The sequence below is a fragment of the Oryctolagus cuniculus genome, chromosome 21 (genome assembly GCF_051225735.1).
Source record: "Oryctolagus cuniculus isolate XC-2025 breed Fujian yellow rabbit chromosome 21, ASM5122573v1, whole genome shotgun sequence".
NCBI classification, from domain to species: domain Eukaryota; kingdom Metazoa; phylum Chordata; class Mammalia; order Lagomorpha; family Leporidae; genus Oryctolagus; species Oryctolagus cuniculus.
In genome coordinates this window covers 31,229,444-31,250,318 of record NC_142887.1, presented here as the reverse complement: position 1 = coordinate 31,250,318, position 20,875 = coordinate 31,229,444, and the positions used below count along the sequence as shown (strand labels likewise).

The following is a 20,875-nucleotide window of genomic DNA, read 5'->3' as shown; positions in this document are numbered from 1 at the left end:
GAGACCCAGACAAGGCGGGCCACAACAGCTGCCCAGGCCATCTTGGCCCCAGGAGCCGGTCACCCCTGCCTGGCCAGAGGGGGAGGAAGTTCCTGGCAGAAGGAGCTTGCGGGGCGGGAAAGGCCCAAGGTGGTGGGGGGGGGGGGGTGCAGCAGACTCTGGCCTGAGTGAGGAGGATGCGGGAGTCGGGGAGAGAGGCTGCTGGCGGGATCTGAAGAGGCCTGGAGTCTGCAGTGCCGATGCTGAGTAACAGCCTGGCTGGCGGCCACCGGCGCAGCCCTCGCCCCTGGGGCCCGGCAGGTCCTGGGCTCGACGGAGGCCAATTCCCAGCCCCTGCCTCGTGCCAGGGAAGCTGCGGTCTGGTGCCGGCGTGTTTGGGTTCTGGTGGCCACTCCCCCACCACATACAGGGGGGTGCCGGAGACACCTCCCCTCCCCACACGCCCACCCCTCACAGCCACGGGATGTGGCTTCGCCAGGGACAGGGTGCAGGGCCATGGGTGAGGCCGTTCCCTACAGCTGGTCTCGTGTCTCTGCAGAGGGAGAGGAGCTGGCAGGAGTGGCCGAGGGCCCCGGCTTCCCTCCCCAGGAGCCGAGGCACAGCCGGCAGGTGGAGACAGCCCCGGCCGACCCACCCTGCTGGCCGGCAGATACTGCCCCCCGGACAGGCACAGAGCCCACCTGCAGCCAGGGTAAGGCGAGCTGGGAGGCCCCGTGGATGTGGGAGAGGGGCGTGGTGGGGAAGCAGCAGGGGCAGGGCGAGGCAGGTGCCCAATGCAGGTGGACTGTCATGCCAGGGGCCAAGAGGAGAGCCCCAGAGCTCATCTTCCCGGCTCTGGCTTCACCAAGGGGTCCTGGCGAGGGCAGGCAGCTTGCTCGGGCCTCGTGGCTGTCAGCCACCCAGTCCCCACTGCAGGGGCCAGCTGGGGGCAGGAGGGAGGTGGGTGTGCACAGGGAGGAGCTTGGGCCCTGACCGAGGCTCCCAGGGACATCAGCAAGCCAGCCTAGGGGTGGCCGGCTTGGGCGGGGCCACACAGGCGTCCCTTTTCCCACCAGCTGCCCTGACCAGCCGGGCCCCCTCGGGAACCCCTGGCTGGGGCCTCCCCGCCGACCACTCAGGACGGCAGGAGTGGCGCCAGCCCGTGGGGACCGAGTAAACCCCGCTCCTTTTAAAGCCATGGTGCTGCGGAGGAATGTGGAGCCCGGCCAGGCGGCCTGGTCGCTCCCAGCTCATGCAGCTCCCCAGAGGTTGCCAGGCCCCAGACCTGCAGCCTGCATCCCCAGCCCCCCAGCCACCTCCAGGCCTTGCACAAATCTGGTCCTCGCTCACTCGCTCGCCCTGGGGCAGCCCAGCTACCGACTGAGCAGCTGGGGCCCCAGTGTCCTCCCATAGAGACGCACAAGCTACCCCGGTTGTGGGAGGCAAGTGTGATGCCTCAGGGCCTGTGGGGTCCCAGGGAAGGCTCCAGGAGAACCCTGGGTGGGGCCCAGTGCTAGCGTGCAGGCCTTGGGAGCCCGCTGACCAGCACAGAGGAAACCGCACACTGCCACAGGACAGCAAGCCCATAAAAGACAGCCATGGTTGGCGGCAGCAAGGGAGGTGGCTGTGGCCCGAGCTGCGGAGGGGGCAGGCTCTGGAGGCCATGAGCAAGGCTCATCTCCTGGGGTCGCCCCCCGTAGCCTCCAGCTCCAAGGTCCCCAGCAGCAGTGGGAGCGCCCAGCCACCCGAGGGCCACCCGAGCAAGGCAGAGCCCAGCCGGGCCAAGTCCCGCCTCCTGCCCAACATGCCCAAGCTGGTCATCCCGTCGGCCACCACCAAGTTCCCCCCGGAGATCACCGTCACGCCGCCCACGCCCACCCTGCTGTCCCCCAAAGGCAGCATCTCGGAGGAGACCAAGCAGAAGCTGAAGGTGACCCCGGCGCCAGGCCAAGGGGCGGGGGCGGGGCGGGGGGCATGGGGAGGCCCTGACCATGCCGCTCTGCCCTCCCCGTGCAGTCGGCCATCCTGTCCGCCCAGTCGGCCGCCAACGTAAGGAAGGAGAGCCTGTGCCAGCCGGCCCTGGAGGTCCTGGAGACATCCAGCCAGGAGTCCTCCCTGGAGAGCGAGACAGACGAGGATGACGAGTGCATGGACCTCTGAGGGCGGCTGCCAGGCCCCAGGCAGCCCCCTCCCCGCGGCACCTGGCCAGCACGGGCTGGGCATCCCTTTTCTATGAAATGTCAGTTGGCTTTGTAAACCCCGTCCCCTGCCCTGCCCAGGGCAGGCCAGGCTCCGCCCATACCCACCCACCCACCCACTCTGACCTTTTTTTTGTTTTTTTTGTTTGTTTATTTCTTTTCTAATAAAGATGGAACAGTGGTCTTTGACTCTTTGCTCGTACAGGGCGCCAGGTGAGGCTGGCACACGGGGATGTGGAGGAGCTGCCCATGTACCCGTGGGGGCGGGGCCCTGTGACAGCACGGCGTTAGGTCAACCTATTCTGCAGGCCCTGCAGGCCTTGGTGGCCCAGGCTCCAAGCCCAAAGCTGCCGGTTGCGCCTGTCCAGGTCTGGAGCCTCCCCCCAGGGACGGGCTCTGTTGTCCAGGATGGGGATGGGACACTTCTTGCCACCATGTGCCCCCTGTGCCTGGGGGTGGGGGCGGGGAGGAGGGCGCCAGACACAGAGGCACTGGGGGCTGAATGAGACACGGGCCCCTGGAAGCAGAGGTGCCCCAGCTGGATGGGTCCTGGCTGGACCTGCACCCTACACACACACCGGGTGCTGAGCAGAACCAGCCTCACACACTGCAGCTGCCTGACACCCAACCCAGGTGCAGGGTCCCAGCGAGAGCCCCAGGCCTGGGCCCTCACCATTGGACCCAGCTGGGCTGCCGGGCGCCTCCCTTCCTCCAAAAGGGTGTCCTGTTTGACAGCCAGCAGCCGAGCTGAAAACTCCCGCCCTCCAAGCATGCCCTTCCCTGGGGCGGGTCCTGGCTTGAAGGTGCTCCCCAGGCCAGGCGGGCCTGCATGCAGCTTCAGATGGGAGACTGCTCCCAGGTCAGAGACTAGAATCCCGACAGGGGCCAGGAGGGCCCACCACACCCACCCCACCCCGCCCCGCCCCGCCCCACCCTGCAGGGCCTGGCTGAGACTCAGGGTCAAAGCTATTGCCTCTGGACATCCGGCTCATCACGTGCCCAAGGTCCTGCCCTCTCCCCCTCCCCCAGGGTCCCCAGGGGCTGAGCTTTCACCCCCTCCTCCCTGTGTCCCCAGCTGGTGGGCCAGGAATGTGCTAACAGCGCAGGTTGGGCTCCGCTGGTCCAAGGCGGCACCTGTGGACTTTGAGAGGGGACGGGGCGAGGGGCGGGACGGGGAGGGGTGGGGCGGGGCCCGCAGAGCTCGGGGCTGCTGGGCGGGGCTGGGCCGGCCAAGATTGAACTCGTCTCAACACCGCCGCCCGCTGCCTCCTCCTCCTCTTCTGAGCCACTGCGGGCGCTGCTGGCTGCAGACACGGGCCGGACCATGAAGCTGGTTCTCCTGCCCTGGGCCTTGCTGCTGCTGGCAACAGGCCCCAGGCCCACAGCAGGTAGGTTCCCACCCTGCCCTTCCCGACCCCTGTTTGCCTGCCCGCCTTGCAACCAGGCCCAGGGCTGAACACCCGCGTCGGGCAATCTCTGTCCATCTGTTGAGCGATCCAGGGTTGGGGGAGGAATTCTGAGGGTCCACGGAGCCAGGGGCTTCCGACCAGGGTGAGAACTGTGGGCTGTGCCGCTGCACCGTGCTCCCCACTGCAGGAGGGAGGCCACGGGCTCCGCCAGCAAGACCCTTGGCCTGCATCCTGAGCCCCCGGTGCAGGATGTGAGATCATACGGGAAACCCCGGGCTGCATGTTGGTCCTCAGAGAGTGGAGCCGAGCCTGGGCTCCAGAACAGGCGTCCCCGGCCCCAGCCTGGGCTGGGTGTAACCGGCCCCCTAAGCCTGTCTCCCACCTTGCTGGAAAGCGTCACTCAGTCCCCTTCTGCCACCACACTCCCCGCACCTCCTTGAGCTGTCCCCCCTCCCTGAGCCATCGTGTCCCAGGGCCAATAAATATTGATTGATGCCCCTGAGTGCTGAGCACTGCACTTAGCGAAACGGGGCCACGTGGCTCTGGCCCAAGCCCGGCCCTGGCCTGGCTTCGAGAGGAGATGGGGATGGGCACAGGGCAGGAGCCCTGTGATGCCGGCCACCTCTCTCCAAGGCGGGACTCTCTTTGGAGGGGTTCTCAGCCCGGGCACCCCCATGGGGCTCAAATGGGACTCTTAGCAACCACAACCCCAGACCCCAGCCCTGGCAAGCAAGAGGGATCCTCATCCATGTGCATCCCCCCCCCCCCCAGGGTGATGCCCGCCTCGTGGAGTCCACACAGGTCCCCAGGCCCAAGTCAAGGTCTTGGGACAACGGTGGGCCCCTGTCTTGAGGATCTGTGGTACTCCGATTCTCACGGGCAGTTCCCTTCAGCTTTCCCCCACGGATGCTCTTTGCCCCAGGTGCCCAGGACAGCTGCTCCCTGCGCTGCGGGGACCGGAATGGGCCCTGCTCCTGCCACCCGACCTGCTCTGGCCTTGGCACCTGCTGCTCAGACTTCCAGGCGTTTTGCCTGAAGATCGTGCCTTCCTCGGGCTCCATGATGGGGGGCAAAGACCTTGTGGTGCAGCACCTCCAGTGGTTCAACCCCACGGATGGCGTGATCTGCAGGTAGGGGGTGCCGCCAGCCACACGCCCATCCCTGTGCCTGCTGGGGGAGGGGTCCCAGGCCCGCGGGCCGGCTGGCTGGATTCCTGGGTCCTAGGAGAGGCTGGAGGCCACAGGGACAGCCGGCTGGACGGGTTTCCCCTGGGGCGTAGGGGGGAGGGTAGGAGGCCCAGCCACTCCCGCACCTCGGCCCCCTCCCCCAGGTTTAAGGACAGCATCGACACCCTGGGCCATGTGGACTCGCAGGGGCGGGTGCACTGCGTGTCGCCCCTGCTCTACGAGACTGGACACATCCCCTTCAACGTCTCCATGGACAACGGCCGCACGTTCCCTCGGGCGGGCACCTGGCTGGCGAGTGAGCCCTTGGCACCCCTATGTCCCGTCCTTGCGTCCCATCCTGTTTCCTTCCTGTATCCTGAGCCCATGGGGACTTTCCCCAGCGCTAATCTATCCTGCGGCTCTGGCTGAACCAGTCCCATGGGCGGGCCACCCCATCCAACTACAGGGGCGGGGATCCCTTGGCTCCTGGGTCCCCCCTGCCACACCCCCTGGCACCCAAACAGGAGTCCCAGCCCAGAGGAGTGGGCTCTGCAGGAGTCTCCCAGGGAGGAGGGCCAGGGGCGCCCCCGCCCCTCCCAGCCTGCCCTGGGGGAGATGGTCCCCTAGCCGCTGCAATGCCTTGTCCTGGAGCAGCCCTCGACCCCAGGGCCTCCAGGCACACCCCAGATCTGCGTTTTTCAGCCCTGCTTCCCCCTCTGCACCCCAGTGCACCCCTACAAAGTGTCTGAGATGGAGAAGAGCCAGCTGGTGAATGAGACGCGCTGGCAATACTACGGCACCCCCGGCACCACGGGCAACCTTAGCCTGACCTGGGACCGCTCGGCGCTGCCCACGCAGGCTGTGAACATTGAGCTTTGGGGCTACGAGGAGACGGGTAAGGCTCCGGGAGCCAGCGGGAGCTCTGGGGCTCCTAGAGACGAGAGAAGGGCGGACCTGGGGTGCGTGCATGGCCGCGGTGAGGCTCCCCGGGGTGGGGAGTCGAGGCTCAGGAGCGGCTGCCTGGCTGTGTGGGGCCCCAGCTGACGCCTTGGAAAATAGCTGCTTCGTGCATCCTCTGTGCCTGGCATGGCCCTGGGTCCAGCCCCAGGCAGGGAAGGACATGACCCCAAAGTGGGTGGGTGGTGGGTCAGCATTCAGCCAAGCCAGGTTCCCTGCTGGAGCGGCAGGGCAGCCGTCTGTCTGTCTGTCTGTCTGTCCAGGCCCCTGTCCTGCCCTGGGGCTGAGCGAGGCCTCTCTCTGTCTCAGGGATGCCGTACTCGGAGGAGTGGGCTGCCAAGTGGTCCTACCTGTACTCCCTGGCCACCAACGTCTCCAACTCCGGCTTCTTCACTTTCACCCCCAAACCCGCACCTTCCCAGTACCAGCAGTGGAAAATAGGCGCACTGAGGATCACCGCTAGCCAAAACCATGCTGGGCAGAAGTGAGGGCCTGGGTGCAGGGCGGGGGGGGGGGGGGGGGTGGCGGCGAGGCAGGGCCCTGCCTGCAACCCGAGCATCCATCACCCGGCGCAGGGACGTGCACGCCCTCTGGACCAACGACCATGCGCTGGCCTGGCACCTGGAAGACGACTTCCGGATGGCCCCCGAGGCCTGGGCCCGAAATCAGTGCCTGGCCTGGGAGAAGCTGGACGACCAGATGCCCAACTTCCTGGAGGAGCTGCCCGACTGCCCGTGCACCCTGGCCCAGGCCCGGGCCGACACTGGCCGCTTCCATGTGAGTCCGCGGGGCGGGGCGGGGCGGGGCTGGGGGTAGGAGGGGCGGGCCCCCGGGCCTGCGGGCTGACAGTGAGAGCTTTCTAGACGGACTACGGCTGCGACCTGGAGCACGGCAGCGTGTGCACCTACCACCCAGACGCCGTGCACTGCGTACGCTCTGTGCAAGCCAGGTGAGCTCCCGGCTCCGGGGCAGGCCGGCAGGCCTGGTGTTCCGACATGGCCCTGACCTGGCCCCCTGCCCCCAACAGCACCCAGTATGCCGCGGGCCAGCAGTGCTGCTACACCAAGGACGGCTCACAGCTCCTGACGGCGGACTCCACCAGCGGCAGCACCCCCGACCGTGGGCATGACTGGGGCTCGCCCCCGTACCGCAGGCCGCCCCGGGTGCCCGGGATGTCCCACTGGGTCTATGATGTCATCAGCTTCTACTACTGCTGCCTCTGGGCGCCCGAGTGCCCCCGCTACATGCAGCGGCGCCCGTCCAGCGACTGCCACACCTACCGGCCCCCACGCCTGGGTGGGTGCCAGCCTGGGCGGGGAGGGGGGTGGGCACCAAGAGCCGGGCCCCACCCCCACCCCCACTCCCGCTGCTGACCCTGTGCTGTTGCTCCAGCCTCTGCCTTTGGCGACCCACACTTCGTCACCTTCGACGGCACCAACTTCACATTCAACGGGCGTGGGGAGTACGTGCTGCTGGAGGCGTCTCTGACCGACCTGCGGGTGCAGGCCCGTGCCCAGCCCGGGATATCAGCCAATGGTGAGGCCGGGGCTCCGGGGGGAGGCTCTGGGTGGGCAGGGTGGGAGGCTGGAGCCAAGAGGACCCCGCACAAACCCCACCCCACCCCCTGTTCTGCACCTGCCTCCCCAGGCACGAGGGACCGGGGCACGGGGCTGACCGCGGTGGCTGTCCAAGAGGGCAACTCGGATGTGGTGGAGGTGCGCCTGGCCGACGGCTCTGGGGTCCTGGAGGTGTTGCTTAACCAGGAGGTGCTGAGCTTCGCTGAGCAGAGCTGGATGGACCTCAAGGGTGAGCTGGAGGCCGGGCGGGGCCGAGAGAGGCCGTGGTGCTGTCCAGGGAGTTTCTCAGGGCTCAAGGAGGAGGCTTTGGGCCACAGGGAGCAGGGGCCCGGCTTGAAGGCTGATCTCAACCCATGCACACCACCCGTGTCGTGCCCACGGGCCAGAGAGAGGCCCGGGACTCAATGTCCGGACAGATGGCCCCGCTGTCCTCCTGTGCCGGGCTCACCCATGCCACGGTCCACTTGCTGCCACCAGGGGGACCCAGGAGCCCGTGGCTGCCACAGCTCAGTGCAGGGGGGCCCTGCAGGGGCTGGGCACTCCCTCGGAGCCATCTGTCTGCAGCCGGAGCTGGCCCTCAAGTGCACCCATCCTGTCCCACGGGCCTCAGGGCACGGGGCCCCCAGGTGCTGACCCTGCCCATCCCCCACCCCTGCCCCCTACCCCGTGCCAGGCATGTTCCTGTCAGTGGCCACCAGCGACAAAGCATCCATCATGCTGGCGTCCGGCGCCGGCTTGGAGGTGGGTGTCCAGGGCCCGTTCCTGAGCGTGGCCGTCCTCCTGCCCGAGAAATTCCTGACCCACACCCGCGGCCTCCTCGGGACCCTCAACGACAACCCCATGGATGACTTCACCCTGCGCAGCGGGGAGGTGCTGCCCCCCAACCCCAGTGCCCAGCAGCTGTTCCAGTTTGGAGCTGACTGTGAGTGAGCGCGCGGTGCTGGGCTGGGCGGAGGGCGTGGGGTTGGGTCACGGCCCAGGGCAAGGCTCTGGAGTTGGTGGGGGGGGGTGGTGCCCAGGGAAGACCCCAGACCACCAGACCCACCTGGGCCTGCCCAAAACGCTCCCCCGCAGGGGCCGTGAACAATGCCTCCTCCCTGCTCACCTACGACTCCTGGTTCCTGGTCTACAACTTCCTGTATCGCCCCAAGCATGACCCCGACTTCAGGCCCCTCTTCCCCAACGAGACCAGCCTGAACCCCAGCCAGGCGGAGGAGGTGGCCAGAGTGTGTGGGGACGACCCGTTCTGCAGCTTCGACGTGCTAGCCACCGGGAGCCTGAGCGTGGGCAACGCCACCCGGGCCGCCCACCAGCTGCACCAGTTCCGAGTGCAGAGCCTGCAGCCCGGTGGGTAGGGGGGCTTGGGGCACCCTGCCCTGGGGATAGGACCCCACCCCCAGTCCCGCTCCGCCCCAGGCCTCTGACCTCCCCTCTGCCTCTCAGTGGTCACCTGTGGCTGGCTGGCCCCTCCCGCCAACGGGAGCAAGGAAGGCATCAGATACACGCTGGGCTCCACCATCCGCTTCCGCTGCGACAGTGGCTACAGCCTGGCTGGGGCCCAGACCAGCACCTGCCAGGCTGACGGCACCTGGTCCGCGCCCACCCCCAAGTGCCACCAGGGAGGTGAGGATGCCCCCAGGTGCACACGCCCCACCCCCACCCCCACCCCCACGGCCCCCAGCCCACCCTCCCGCTGCCTCCCCTCTCCAGGGCGGAGCTACACCGTGCTCCTGAGCATCATCTTCGGAGGCCTGGCCGTGGTGGGAGGCGTCGCCCTTGTCTACGCGCTGCTGCGACACAGGAAAGGCAACATGTGAGACCCCCGCTACCCCCCACGGCGGGGAGCAGCCCCTGGGACCGCCCCGCCCCCAATGCCTGCTCCAAACCGCACCTGTCCCTGTTGCCAGGAGCATGTGGCCCACGCAGCCATGAAGAGGAGGAGGAGGAGGAGGAGGAGGCCAGCCTGGCCCGCTGGGGCCCAGAAGCAGCCGCCCGGGGCACCTGGGACCTGGACCTTTGTGTGGCCCGAGACTCAGCGCCGACGCGCGCGGCTCAGACCCGAGGCGCCCACGCCTGGCGTCCAGCGGCCCAGCCTCGCCCCACGCTGTGACTCTCATTACTCTGATCTCAAAGCCTGGAATCCAGGGCCGGGCCGAGCCCTCAGCGGCTCCTATCCCATCCCTCACTTCCTGTGGCCTGTTCCTGCTGCCATCCCGCCCCCTGATCGGAGCTGCCTTTTTCATGCCTGCATGAAAGGCCCAGACTGAGCAGAGAGTGAGTCCCCTAGGCAACACTGGCATCCCATGATGGATGTTCGAGTCCCGGCTGCTCCACTTCCGAGCCGGCTCCCTGCTGTTGCGCCTGGGAAAGCAGCAGGAGGATGAGCCAGCCCGGGGACTTGGGCTGTCCTGCCATCTCCTTGGGAGACCAGGATGGAGTTTCCTTTCCAATACATTAAAGCTTTAAAATGGAAGTGTCGGCAGCAAGGGCTTTCCAGAGGGCTTAGCAGGGGTTGCCACACTGGGTGGCCAGGCCCACCGTTGCTGTCCCTGAGAAGAGCTGGCTGCCTGGGGCTGCCCGTCCTGACCCCAGCACATGGCAGCTCCTTGGCTGGGCACAGTGACAATGGCAGGGCCATGCCCCTGTCCTCAGGTGGCCCGGACAGCAGGTGTGTGGAGGCCTCCATGAGAACTGCAGTACCAAGAATGGCCACAAGGGAGAAGCAGAGGGCAGGAGCAGTGGACCAAGGAGGTGGCTGCACCCTCTCCCCGGGACCAAGAGGAATGCAGCCAGCTGCTGCCCCAGTGTTCGAGCAGGGCCCACCTTCCCATTTCCTGGCAACCAGGAGGGCTGCTCAGGCGTCCAGGTCTCCCCCCTGCCCAGCCTTGCCTTTGGTGAAGTGCCAAGGTCAGATGTTGGCGAGTTAGATGTCAGAGGGTGGTCCCGTCTGGAGGAGGTGAACATGCACAGTGGGGCATGCAGGAGGGACCAGAGCTGAGAGTGAGGGGTGGGGGCTTCAGGCAGGGGTGCCCGGGAGGGGCACAGAGCTGGCACTTCCTGCCTGCCCAGGCTCCACTGCCCCTCGGGGCTGCAGCCCCGGGCAAGGTGGGACCGAGGACTGGCCTCTTGGCTGCTGGGCAGGTACTTTCCTCCGCAGATGGGGTAAGGCAGGGTTGGCATGCCCCTCCTGCATCCCCCCTCCCTCACCAGAGTCCCCAGGACATCCCTGTGCCCAGCCAGGCCGGGTCAGGCCTTTGTCAGTGGCTGAGGTCAGCTTCCTGGTCCAGCCGACTCACAGGGGACCGGAGTGGGGGGGGGGTCCTGATGGACTTCACAGCTCCGCAGTCCCATCTGGAGGTGTCCCAGACCCCAGCCTGGGTCCAAAGACGGGACACATTCTCAGAGCTCAGGCGGGTGGGAGAGGTTATTCCAAGTCAAGGAACAGACCAGGCAGAGGCTCAGGAGAAGTGGTTGTAGAACACGGGGTGTGCGTGGGGAGGCAGCAGGGCCATTCTCAGGCCCCGACACCTGCCTCCCTCCAGGATGGCTCTAGGGCTACCCCCTACCTCCCCCCCAGCAGGAAGAGGGGTGCCCTGGCCCCAGACAGCAGGTGCTCCCAGTGCCAGGGGCAGGCCAGGCCGGGAAGCCCCACCAGCCACCTGACCCAGGCTGTGACCCTGGGCAAAGGCAGGAGGTCCCCAGAGACCGCCAGGAGGGGACCCCTTCCCCCCAGCGGGCAGCGGTCTTCCACAGAGCAGCCCCAGGGCTTGGAGGAGAGGTGACGCAGCACCGACCCTCTCCCCCTGTGCCAGTGGGCGTCCTAGAGATAGCGCAGGGTCTTGGAAATGCAGGTGATGGGAGGAGCCAGCGCCACCCCTGGGGGGGCACAGAGGGGGCATCTGAGCCTGGAGCAGGTGGGAGCAGGCAGGGAGAGCCTGGCCTCGGACGACCCCCACCGACTTTTCTCCCCGTCCTACTAACTAGGGGCTCCCACTGTGAGCAGATGCTGGGACAGGCGACAGGGACAGGCACAGCAGGGAACTGCCAGAAATGGCATCCCCACCCCCACCGCCAAGGGTGGACAAGTGCCACTGCGGGCCACGTCTTCCTGGAGGCTCCTGTGCTCCCAGCCCAGGGAGGAGGGGCTGGTCAGTGCTGTGAGTTGTGAGAGTGTGGCGGGAGTGGGGCAATCAGGAGGGCTTCCTGGAGGAGTCCCGGCTTCTGCTGAGGCTCAAAGGATAAAAACCAGGGGAGGAGACGGAGGGGGAGCAGGCGCTGGCTCAGACCCCTGTTCCAGCCAAGATCGAGGCTGAACTCCCAGTCCAAACAGGGGAAGGCAGCAGAAGTGGACAGCCATCCTCAAGCTGCTTCCAGACCCGACCCATGGGGGCCACGCCAGAGCTTCCAGGCTCTTTCTCCAGCCCCTGTGCTGGTCCCCAGCAGGGAGAGCTTCCGCTTAGGACACCAACATCCCACATCGGAGGGCCAGGTCCAGTCCCACCTGCCCCGCTTCCAATCCAGTCCTTGCTAAGGCACCTGGGAAGGCGCTTGGTTCCCCGCCACCCTTGTGGGAGACCTGGATGGAGCTCCTGACTCCTGGTTTTAACCTGGCCTGATTCCCACTGTGGCCACCACTTGGGAAGTGAACCAGAGGATGCAAGAGCTCTCTCGCTCTCGCTCTCGCTCTCTCTCATTCTCTCTCTGTCACTTTGCCATTCAAAATAAGCAGATAAATCCTTTTGAAAAGCCCAACAAATCAGGCCGGCGCTGCGGCTCACTAGGCTAATCCTCCACCTTGCAGCGCCAGCACACCGGGTTCTAGTTCCGGTCGGGGCACCGGATTCTGTCCCGGTTGCCCCTCTTCCAGGCCAGCTCTCTGCTGTGGCCCGGGAGTGCAATAGAGGATGGCCCAAGTCTTTGGGCCCTGCACCCCATGGGAGACCAGGAGAAGCACCTGGCTCCTGCCTTCGGATCAGCGTGGTGCACCGGCTGTGGCGGCCATTGGAGGGTGAACCAGCAGCAAAAGGAAGACCTATCTCTCTGTCTCTCTCTCTCTCTCACTGTCCACTCTGCCTGTCAAAAAAAAAAAAAAAAAAAAAAGCCCAACAAATCAGCGATCAGAGACTACAAGCTAATGCTGTGGATTTTGCAACAGCAGAGCCTTGCAGCGGGAACACATGTGCCATAGAGAGCCGTGGCAGGGCTGGCACTGTGACGTGGTGGGCTGAGCCTCCTCCTGCAGCACTGGCATCCCACAGGGGTGCTGATTCAAGTCCCAGCTGCTCCTCTTCCGATCTGGCTCTCTGCTATGCAAAAGCAGCAGAAGATGGCCCAAATCCTTGGGCCCCTACACATGTATGGGAGACCCAGAAGAAGCTCCTGGCTCCTGGTTTCGGATTGGCGCAGCTCCGGCCCTTGTGACCATCTGGGGAGTGAACCAGCGGATCGAAGACCTCTCTCTGTCTCTACCTCTCTCTGTAACTCTGCTTCTCAAATAAATAAATAAATCTTTAAAAAAAAAAAAAAAAGCAAGCCATGGCAGCATTGAGACAAGGGACGATTTGAAAAGCAAAAATGAGGAAGATGACATCAGATGTTTTGCAACGCTGTTATCTGGGGTTGGACAAACACTTACTAAGCAGATGTCCTTGTAGAGGAACTTTTATTTTGAAGATTTCTTCTTGCTGGTGCCACAGCTCATTGGGCTAATCCTCGCCTGCGGCGCCGGCACACCGGGTTCTAGTCCTGTTCGGGGCGCCGGATTCTGTCCTGGTTGCCCCTCTTCCAGGCCAGCTCTCTGTTGTGGCCAGGGAGTGCAGTGGAGGATGGCCCAAGTGCTTGGGCCCTGCACCCCATGGGAGACCAGGAGGAAGCACCATCCTGGTCCCCCACCTGGGTGGCAGAGCCAGGAGTACTTAACCCATCACCTGCTGCCCCCCCGGGTGCACATTAGCAGGAAGGCGGATGGGAAGTGGAGGAGCTGGGACTGGAACCCAGGCACTCTGCTACGGGCCTCTGGGTGTTCCAGGGGGAACTTAGCCCGTGCACCAAATGCCTGCACCTTACTTAGTATTTTTGTCAGAGCTCACATGGGTGACATTTGGATTGTGACAGCTGTCACATCTCTTTCACCGTGTTAATAAATCTTGTGTGCATGTTTTATTAAAAAAAAAAAAAAAAAACTCAACCAGCTAAGAAGCTGTTTGCTGAATGAGTCCCCAGTTGGTGGGCTTTTCCAGTGGGCTCTCTCGCTCTCGCTTCTTTAAACACCGCTGTCCTTGGTGAAGAAACCCAGGTCTTTGTTAAATAAAAATGGCAGGGAGTGAGGCCAGCGCTGTGGTGCAGCGGGTGAAGCTGCCACCTGGGACGCCAGCATCCCATGTGAGCACTACTGGTTCCGGTTCTGGCTGCTCCACTTCCCACCCAGCTCACTGTTGAAGCACCTGGGAGAGCAGCCAAGGATGCCCCCAGTACCTGGACCCCTGTGTCCACATGGGAGACCAGGATGGAGTTCCCGGCTCCTAGCTTGAGCCTGGCCCAGCCCCAGCTGTTGGAGAACTAGCAGATGGAAGATCTCTCTCTCTCTCTCTCTCTCTCAGCATTCCAAATGAATATACAAATATTTTTAAAAATAAATAAATAGGCCAGCACTGCGGCTCACTAGGCTAATCCTCCGCCTTGTGGCGCCAGCACACCGGGTTCTAGTCCAGTCGGGGCACCGGATTCTGTCCCGGTTGCCCCTCTTCCAGGCCAGCTCTCTGCTGTGGCCAGGGAGTGCAGTGGAGGATGGCCCAAGTACTTGGGCCCTGCACCCCATGGGAGACCAGGATAAGTACCTGGCTCCTGCCTTCGGATCAGTGTGGTGCGCCGGCTGCAGTGCGCTGGCCGCGGCAGCCATTGGAGGGTGAACCAACGGCAAAGGAAGACCTTTCTCTCTGTCTCTCTCTCTCACTGTCCACTCTGCCTGTCAAAAAAAAAATAATAAATAATAAATATGACAGGGGACCACTGTTGCAGACCAATTTCCTGCATCTGCCAGGGTGAAAATCAAAATGGAGTCACTTGCACTAAGTTCCAGCTCACCACACAGGAGATAACCAAGCTGTTTATCAGAGCTTCGGAGCAGCCAGATAAAGCCCCTCTGCCCTAATCCTTGCCCAAGGGTTACCCACAATGCTCCGGTGCAAACGGACAGTTGCCTTCTGTGGCTTGGTCTGCGGCATCTTACCAGGAAAGCAGATTTGGAAGGAAGTACCCCCCAACACACACACACACATTGTGAGTGGGTGGCGGCTTGCTTCAGCCCTTCCCCTTGCTATGTCATGGAACCAAGTGTTTCTGGGTTCTAGGCTTGCAAAGGAAGCCAATTAAGCTCTTTAAAATACAGGTTCGTGTCTTTGCACCTTAACAGGGAGCTGGATTGGGAGGGGAGCAGCCGGGACTCGAACCCCACTCAAATATGGCGTCCTGCATCCAGACTGGAGTGTTTATGCACCTGGGTATTAGTCCTCCCTCGTTGTCTCCTCCCTCCTCCCAGTCTGGGCTGCCTCCGTGGGTGGAGGGCCTCCTGGGTGTGGAATTCCTAAAATTCCTGGTGTATCTCATAACATACTTGGGGCAGGGCAGCTGAGATTCCCCTAAGCTTCCCCCAGAGAAAGGACAGGGACTCCCCACCCCCACCCACACACACACACACAAACCAGGATATTAAACAGGAAGGAGGCGACTTTGTTGTGTAGGGGCCGGAGCTGTGGCATAGTCGCCTGCAGCGCTGGCATTCCACACAGGCACTGGTTCAGGTCCCAGCTGCTCCACTTCCGATCCAGCTCCCTGCTAAGGCACCTGGGAAAGCAGCAGAAGATGGCCCAAGTGCTTGGGCCCCTGCACCCATGTGGGAGACCAGGGTGGAGTTCCTGGCTCCTAGCTCCAGTCTGGCCCAGACCTGGCTGTTGCAACCCTTTGGGGGCGAAGTGACAGATGGAACAGCCAGAACTCAAACTGGTGCTCATATGGAGTGTGGGAGCCACTGCGCCCCAATAATTCATCATTTCCTACTGTTTTCACCTTCAGGTTTTAAAATGAAATGCTCACTTTTTAAAAACCTCTTCCTAGATTTTTATTGCAGGTGATGTATTTCTTAGGTTTTAGGCTTAGTCATGTGATGAAGAGCGGAGAGATAAGACAGGGAGCTCCTATCTGCTCGTTCACACCCCCAGATGCCTACCACAGGGCTGGCCCAGGCCAAAGCTGGGAGCCTGGAACTCGACCGGGAGTCTCCCAGGTGGATGGCAGGGACCCAGCTGCACGTTAGCAGGAAGCTGGGATAGGAAATGGAGTCAGGACTCGAACACAGGCCCTGGGCTATGCTGCTAGACCAAAAGACCATTGAAAAAACCTGAAAAAAGGCCGGCGCCGTGGCTCAATAGGCTAATCCTCTGCCTGCACCCCAGGTTCTAGTCCCGGTTGGGGCACTAGTTCTATCCCGGTTGCTCCTCTTCCAGGCCAGCCCTCTGCTATGGCCTGGGAAGGCAGTGGAGGATGGCCCAAGTCCTTAGGCCCTGCACCCACATGGGAGACCGGGAGAAATACCTGGCTCCTGGCCTCAGATCAGCGCAGTGCACCGGCAGCAGCGCACCAGCCACAGCGGCCACTGGGAAATGAACCAAAGGAAGACCTTTCTCTCTGTCTCTCTCTCTCTCACTGTCCACTCTGCCTGTCAAAAAAAAAAAAAAAAAAAAAGAGGGAGAGAGAGAGAAAAGAAAAAACCTGAAAAAAGGGTCCCGAGAGGCATCTTAGCTCCTGTGTCAAACACCCACCAACATCTGCGATTTCAATTGCTGTATGTTTGTCATTTATTTCTATTTATTCATTGATATTTTTAGATTGATTTGTTTAAAAGGCAGAGTCAAGGAGATAGAGAGAAAGAATCTTCTATCTACTGGTTCACTCCCCAGATGTCTGCAATGACCAGGACAGGGCTGGGCTGAAGCCAGGAGCCTGGAACTCCACCCGGGTCTCCTACATGGGTGTGGGGCCCACATACTTGGCCATCTCCTGCTGCTTTCCCAGGTGTTATTAGAAGGGAGCTGGATCCGAAGCAGAACAGCCGGGACTTGAACCAGCGATCCTACAGGAAGCTAGCAGCTTAACCCGCTGCACCTCGATTATTGTGAGCGAGGCAGAGTCGAAATCCCTATTCCAGGCTCTTGCCTCTTACTCAGAATTAAAAGCATTCTAAGTATTAAGTGCAGGCAGAAACACAACATACCAAGCGATAAAGGCTACTTGAAAGGTGAGGAAAGCACACCGACGTGGGCATTAGTGCTGAGAGAGAGAGAGAGAGAATTTCAGGCTTCCTGTGAGTCCACGGGAAGACAGAGCGCCCCCTGGCTGTCGCCCGGCTTCTTAAGGCTTGAAAAGGGCTGTGGTTACGTGGTCCCCCGCCCCCAGGGTACATGCTGGGGGAGGGATCATTTGACTGACGGGTTGGGTGGAGGTGTGGCTTCCAACTCCTGACCTAACCTCTTACCTGCCTTATCCTACACCACTATCACTTCTTTTTAAGTCTGGTTTGTTTATTGATCTCCGGAATGAGGACGCCTTTATGGTGGGTGTGCTGGGATGTTGAGTGCAGAGGCGCTGGGGGAGGCAGCACACTGGTGGTCACTGAGTGGCCTCTGGATTGGACAACAACCCCAAGATTGGCCACTGGGCCTAGAACTTTTGTCAGAATCAAAACACAGCCACTAGGGATCCATTCACAAACCCTAGAGATCCATTCACAAAACTGGGAGGCGCAGAAGAGGGCGCCTGGCCACTGTGGTCGGGAGACTGTTGGCCTGGAGATCCGACAGCTGTGTGCCCGGTGCCATACCCCCTTCCAGCTCCCTATTCCAGATTCCTATGTGTGCAGACTCTTGGAGGCAGAAGTTGATGGCTGAGGTACTTGGATTCCTGCTGCCTACATGGGAGACCCGGATGGAGTTCCTGGCTCCTGGGTTCAGCCTGGCCCAGCCCTAGCTAGTTTGTTGTTGTTGTTTTTTAAGATTTATCTTATTTATTTGAAAGACACAGTTACAGAGACAGAGAAAGAGAGACCAAGACAGAGGTCTTCCATCCGCAGGTTCATGCCAGTGAACTCCAGCAATGGCCAGGGCTGCACCGATCCAAAGCCAGGAGCCAGGAGGTTCATCTAGGTCTCCCATGTGAGTGCAGGGGCCCAAGGCCTTGGGCCATCTTCTGCTGCTGCTTTCCCAGGTGCATTAGCAGGGAGCTGGGTCAGAAGTGGAGCAGCCTGGACCTGAACTGTACCCGCATGGGATGCCAACATCACAGGCGTCAGCTTAACCCACTTTGTCTCAGCATCGGCTCCAGAATAGGTTCTTGTTCTCACGAGAGAATTCAGACATGAGACGGAGAGTGGTGGTCAGCAAGGTAGCCAGGTTTAATGGGGTGGGGCATCCATCAGAACAGACAGGGACACAATCGGAGAGAGGGTGCCCCAGGCACGCAGCCTGGGGAGAACAAGGCTACGGGGTTTAATGGAGAGAATGCACCTGCCATTCAGACTGGGGCTTATAAGGGAACAGGACCCAGTTCTTCCCACTCCTCCTTCCCCCTACCCTCTTTTTTTTTTTTTTAAGATTTTATTTATTGGCCGGCGCCGTGGCTCACTAGGCTAATCCTCCGCCTTGCGGTGCCGGCACACTGGGTTCTAGTCCCGGTTGGGGCACTAGTTCTGTCCCGGTTGCCCCTCTTCCAGGCCAGCTCTCTGCTGTGGCCAGGGAGTGCAGTGGAGGATGGCCCAAGTGCTTGGGCCCTGCACCCCATGGGAGACCAGGATAAGTACCTGGCTCCTGCCTTCGGATCAGCGCGGTGCGCCGGCCGCAGCACACCGGCCGTGGCAGCCAATGGAGGGTGAACCAACGGCAAAAGGAAGACCTTTCTCTCTGTCTCTCTCTCTCTCACTGTCCACTCTGCCTGTCAAAAAAAAAAAAAAGATTTTATTTATTTATTTGACAGGTAGAGTTACAGGCAGTGAGAGAGACAGAGAGAAAGGTCTTCCCTCCGCTGGTTCACTCCCCCAAATGGCCACAACAGCCAGAGCTACACCGATCTGAAGCCAGGAGCCAGGCGCTTCTTCCTGCTCTCCCACGCAGGTGCAGGGGCCCAAGGACTTGGACCATCTTCTACTGCTTTTCCAGGCCACAGCAGAGAGCTGGACTGGAAGAGAAGCAACTGGGACTAGAACCGGCACCCATATGGGATGGCGGAGCTGCAGGCAGAGGATTAACCTAGTGCACCACGCCACCAGCTCCCCCCTTCTGAACTGGGTACGAAACAGGTAAAATCCCTCCCAGGGGTTTATTCCCCAGAGTTATCAGACTGGGCAGCCCCCGGGTGCTGGGCAGAGGGGATTCCCCTGGAGATGGCTGGAACCTTCTGGAAAGTTATCGGGGTCTGAGCAGGACTTCGCCAGGTAAAATCCGGGGTGGTTTCTGGGACTGCTAAAGGCTTTCTTTCCCATGGTGCTTTGTTTTCTTGGGCCCCTCTTCCACACACAGGCGAGCTTCTAACTTCCTACCTAGCAGGTTCAGTTCTCAGCACAAGATCCTGCCCCCAGCTTCCTGCTAATGCAGACCGTGGGTGGCAGACGATGGCTCCAGCACTCAGGCTCCCGCCACCCATACGGGAGACCTGGATGGAGTTCCTGGTTCCTCCACTGTGGCCCTCTGGCCATTGCAGTCATTATTTATTTTGTTGGAAATGCAGCCAGCCAGCCAGAGATGTCCCATCTGTTGGTTCACTCTCCAAATACTTGCCAACAGCCAAGGCTGGGACAGACCAAAGCCAGGAGCCAGGAACGCCATCCAGGTCTCTCCCGTGTGGGTGGCAGGGCCCCCAAGGACTTGAGCCATCATCTGCTGCTTTCCAGGGTGCTCATGAGCAGGAAACAGATGGTGGAAGCAGAGCCAGGACTCGAACCCAGGCACTCTGATGCGGGATGCAGGCAGCCAAGCACAAATGCCTCCCCTCGGTTGTAATGAACCATGATGTTGTGGCCTTGGGAGCTATCAGGTCCTGCTTGGCTGAACTCTCAGGAGGGCAGGCGGTAGTGGCTTAGTGAGTGGCGCATGCCCTTAGTTCATCGAGATTGGGGGTGGGGGGAGCCCTGTGACCATCTGAACATGTGTGATCTGCTCTGAATCTGGCGCTGTGGCTGGGTGGGTAAAGCCACTGCCTGCGATGCTGGCATCCCTCATGGATCATCCCTCATGCATCATCCAGACCCGGCTGCTCCACTTCCCACCCAGCTCCCCGCTGATGCACCTGGGAAAGCAGCAGCAGATGGCCCAAGTCCCACGTGGGAGACCCAGAAAAAGCTCCTGGCTCCTGGCTTTTGCCTGACCCAGCCCTGGCTGTTGCAGCCATTTGAGGACTAAACAAGCAGACGGAAAAATCTCTCTCTCTCTTTCTCTGTAACTCTGACTTTCAAATAAATAAATAAATAAATCTTTAAGAAAAAAGCAAACAGGGCCCTCACCAGACACCAAACCTGCTGGCACCCTGATCTTGAACTTGAAGCCTCCAGAAGTTTGAGTGATAAACTTCTGTAAAATTCCATTAGGGGCCAGTGCTGTGGCGTAGCAGGTGAAGCTGCCGCCTGTGATGCCAGCATCCCATATGGGTGCCAGTTTCAAGTTCCGGCTGCTCCACTTCCAATCCAGCTCTCTGCTGATGGCCTGGGAAAGCAGTAGAAGATGATCCAGGTCCTTGGGCCCTGGCACCTGTGTGGGAGACCCAGAGGAAGCTCCTGGCTCCTGGCTTGTAGCCATTTGGGGAGGGAACCAGCAGATGGAAGATACATTCTCTCTGCCTCTGCCTCTCTGTAACTCTGAACTTTCAAGTATATAAATAAATCTTTAAAAAATGCAAAAAAAAAAAAATTCCATCGGCTACCTGCTCATTGGCACTTTCACTCCAGCAGCAGGGACAAGCAAACACCACTGTGACAGAAGTGCCTGTGCGCCCAGCCTGAGGAGGGTCCAGGTCCCCTCGCAGGTGGCAGCCGCTAGGGGGCTTGGTCTCAAGCAGCACTCCCCCCTCCCCCCTCCCCGGGTTGGGGTGGTGTTGGGGGCGGGGCTGGTTCTCTCTGCTGCCACACTGGGTGTGGCTGCACTGTGGGGACAGTGACTTCTCACCCAGGGTGCCAGCAGTGCGGAACTGAGAAGGTCCGGACTCTCAGACATGAACTGTTGGGGCGGGGAGAGCCCCAGGTCTGGCTCTGTCCTGCTTTTCCTGGCACGGACGGAGGGGCCTGGGTCCTGGGGGCAGTCAGAGGCAGGTGCCCCAGGCCCTATCGCTGGTGGTGGGGTGGTGTTAGGAGTGCTTATTGCTGTCCAGGGGGATCTGGGTGCGGCCTGGATGTCTCTGAGCCTCAGTTTCTCCCTCCATGAGGGTGCATCGTGGTGATGCATCGTGGAGATCACAGGAATCTGTCCTCAGGAGCTCTCCACCCCTCACCCTCACCCTCACCCCTCACCCTCACCCTCAGCCCTAGCCCCAGCCCATACTCAGCGCCACAAATC

General features: G+C 61.7%; 2 protein-coding genes across 11 annotated transcripts in view; both read left to right on the top strand.

The window, feature by feature from the left end:
* Window positions 1-2,358, top strand: part of CABIN1 (calcineurin binding protein 1) — a 135,896-nt gene extending 133,538 nt beyond the window's left edge. For all 9 annotated transcript variants that reach the window (XM_089322960.1, XM_051837088.3, XM_089322961.1 and 6 more), the window contains 3 exons: window positions 539-691; window positions 1,680-1,909; window positions 1,996-2,358. In XM_089322960.1, the coding sequence (XP_089179086.1) occupies window positions 539-691; window positions 1,680-1,909; window positions 1,996-2,139 (527 nt within the window). In that variant the 3' untranslated portion in view covers window positions 2,140-2,358. The remainder of the gene's footprint in view (window positions 1-538; window positions 692-1,679; window positions 1,910-1,995) is intronic.
* Window positions 2,359-3,380: 1,022 nt separating this feature from the next.
* SUSD2 (sushi domain containing 2) lies at window positions 3,381-9,759 on the top strand. 2 transcript variants are annotated; one of them, XM_002722557.6, is made up of 15 exons: window positions 3,381-3,565; window positions 4,509-4,716; window positions 4,917-5,068; window positions 5,480-5,647; window positions 6,019-6,193; window positions 6,285-6,486; window positions 6,573-6,658; window positions 6,737-7,005; window positions 7,102-7,245; window positions 7,357-7,515; window positions 7,960-8,208; window positions 8,361-8,633; window positions 8,730-8,909; window positions 8,997-9,099; window positions 9,194-9,759. In XM_002722557.6, exons 1-15 carry the CDS (start codon window positions 3,502-3,504, stop codon window positions 9,216-9,218), a joined length of 2,457 nt encoding a protein of 818 aa, XP_002722603.4. In that variant the 5' UTR covers window positions 3,381-3,501; the 3' UTR covers window positions 9,219-9,759. The 2 variants fall into 2 exon arrangements, with proteins under 2 accessions (XP_002722603.4, XP_089179092.1); XM_089322966.1 differs by having other exon boundaries at window positions 3,402-3,565; window positions 4,480-4,716.
* The last annotated feature ends 11,116 nt before the right edge of the window (window positions 9,760-20,875 follow it).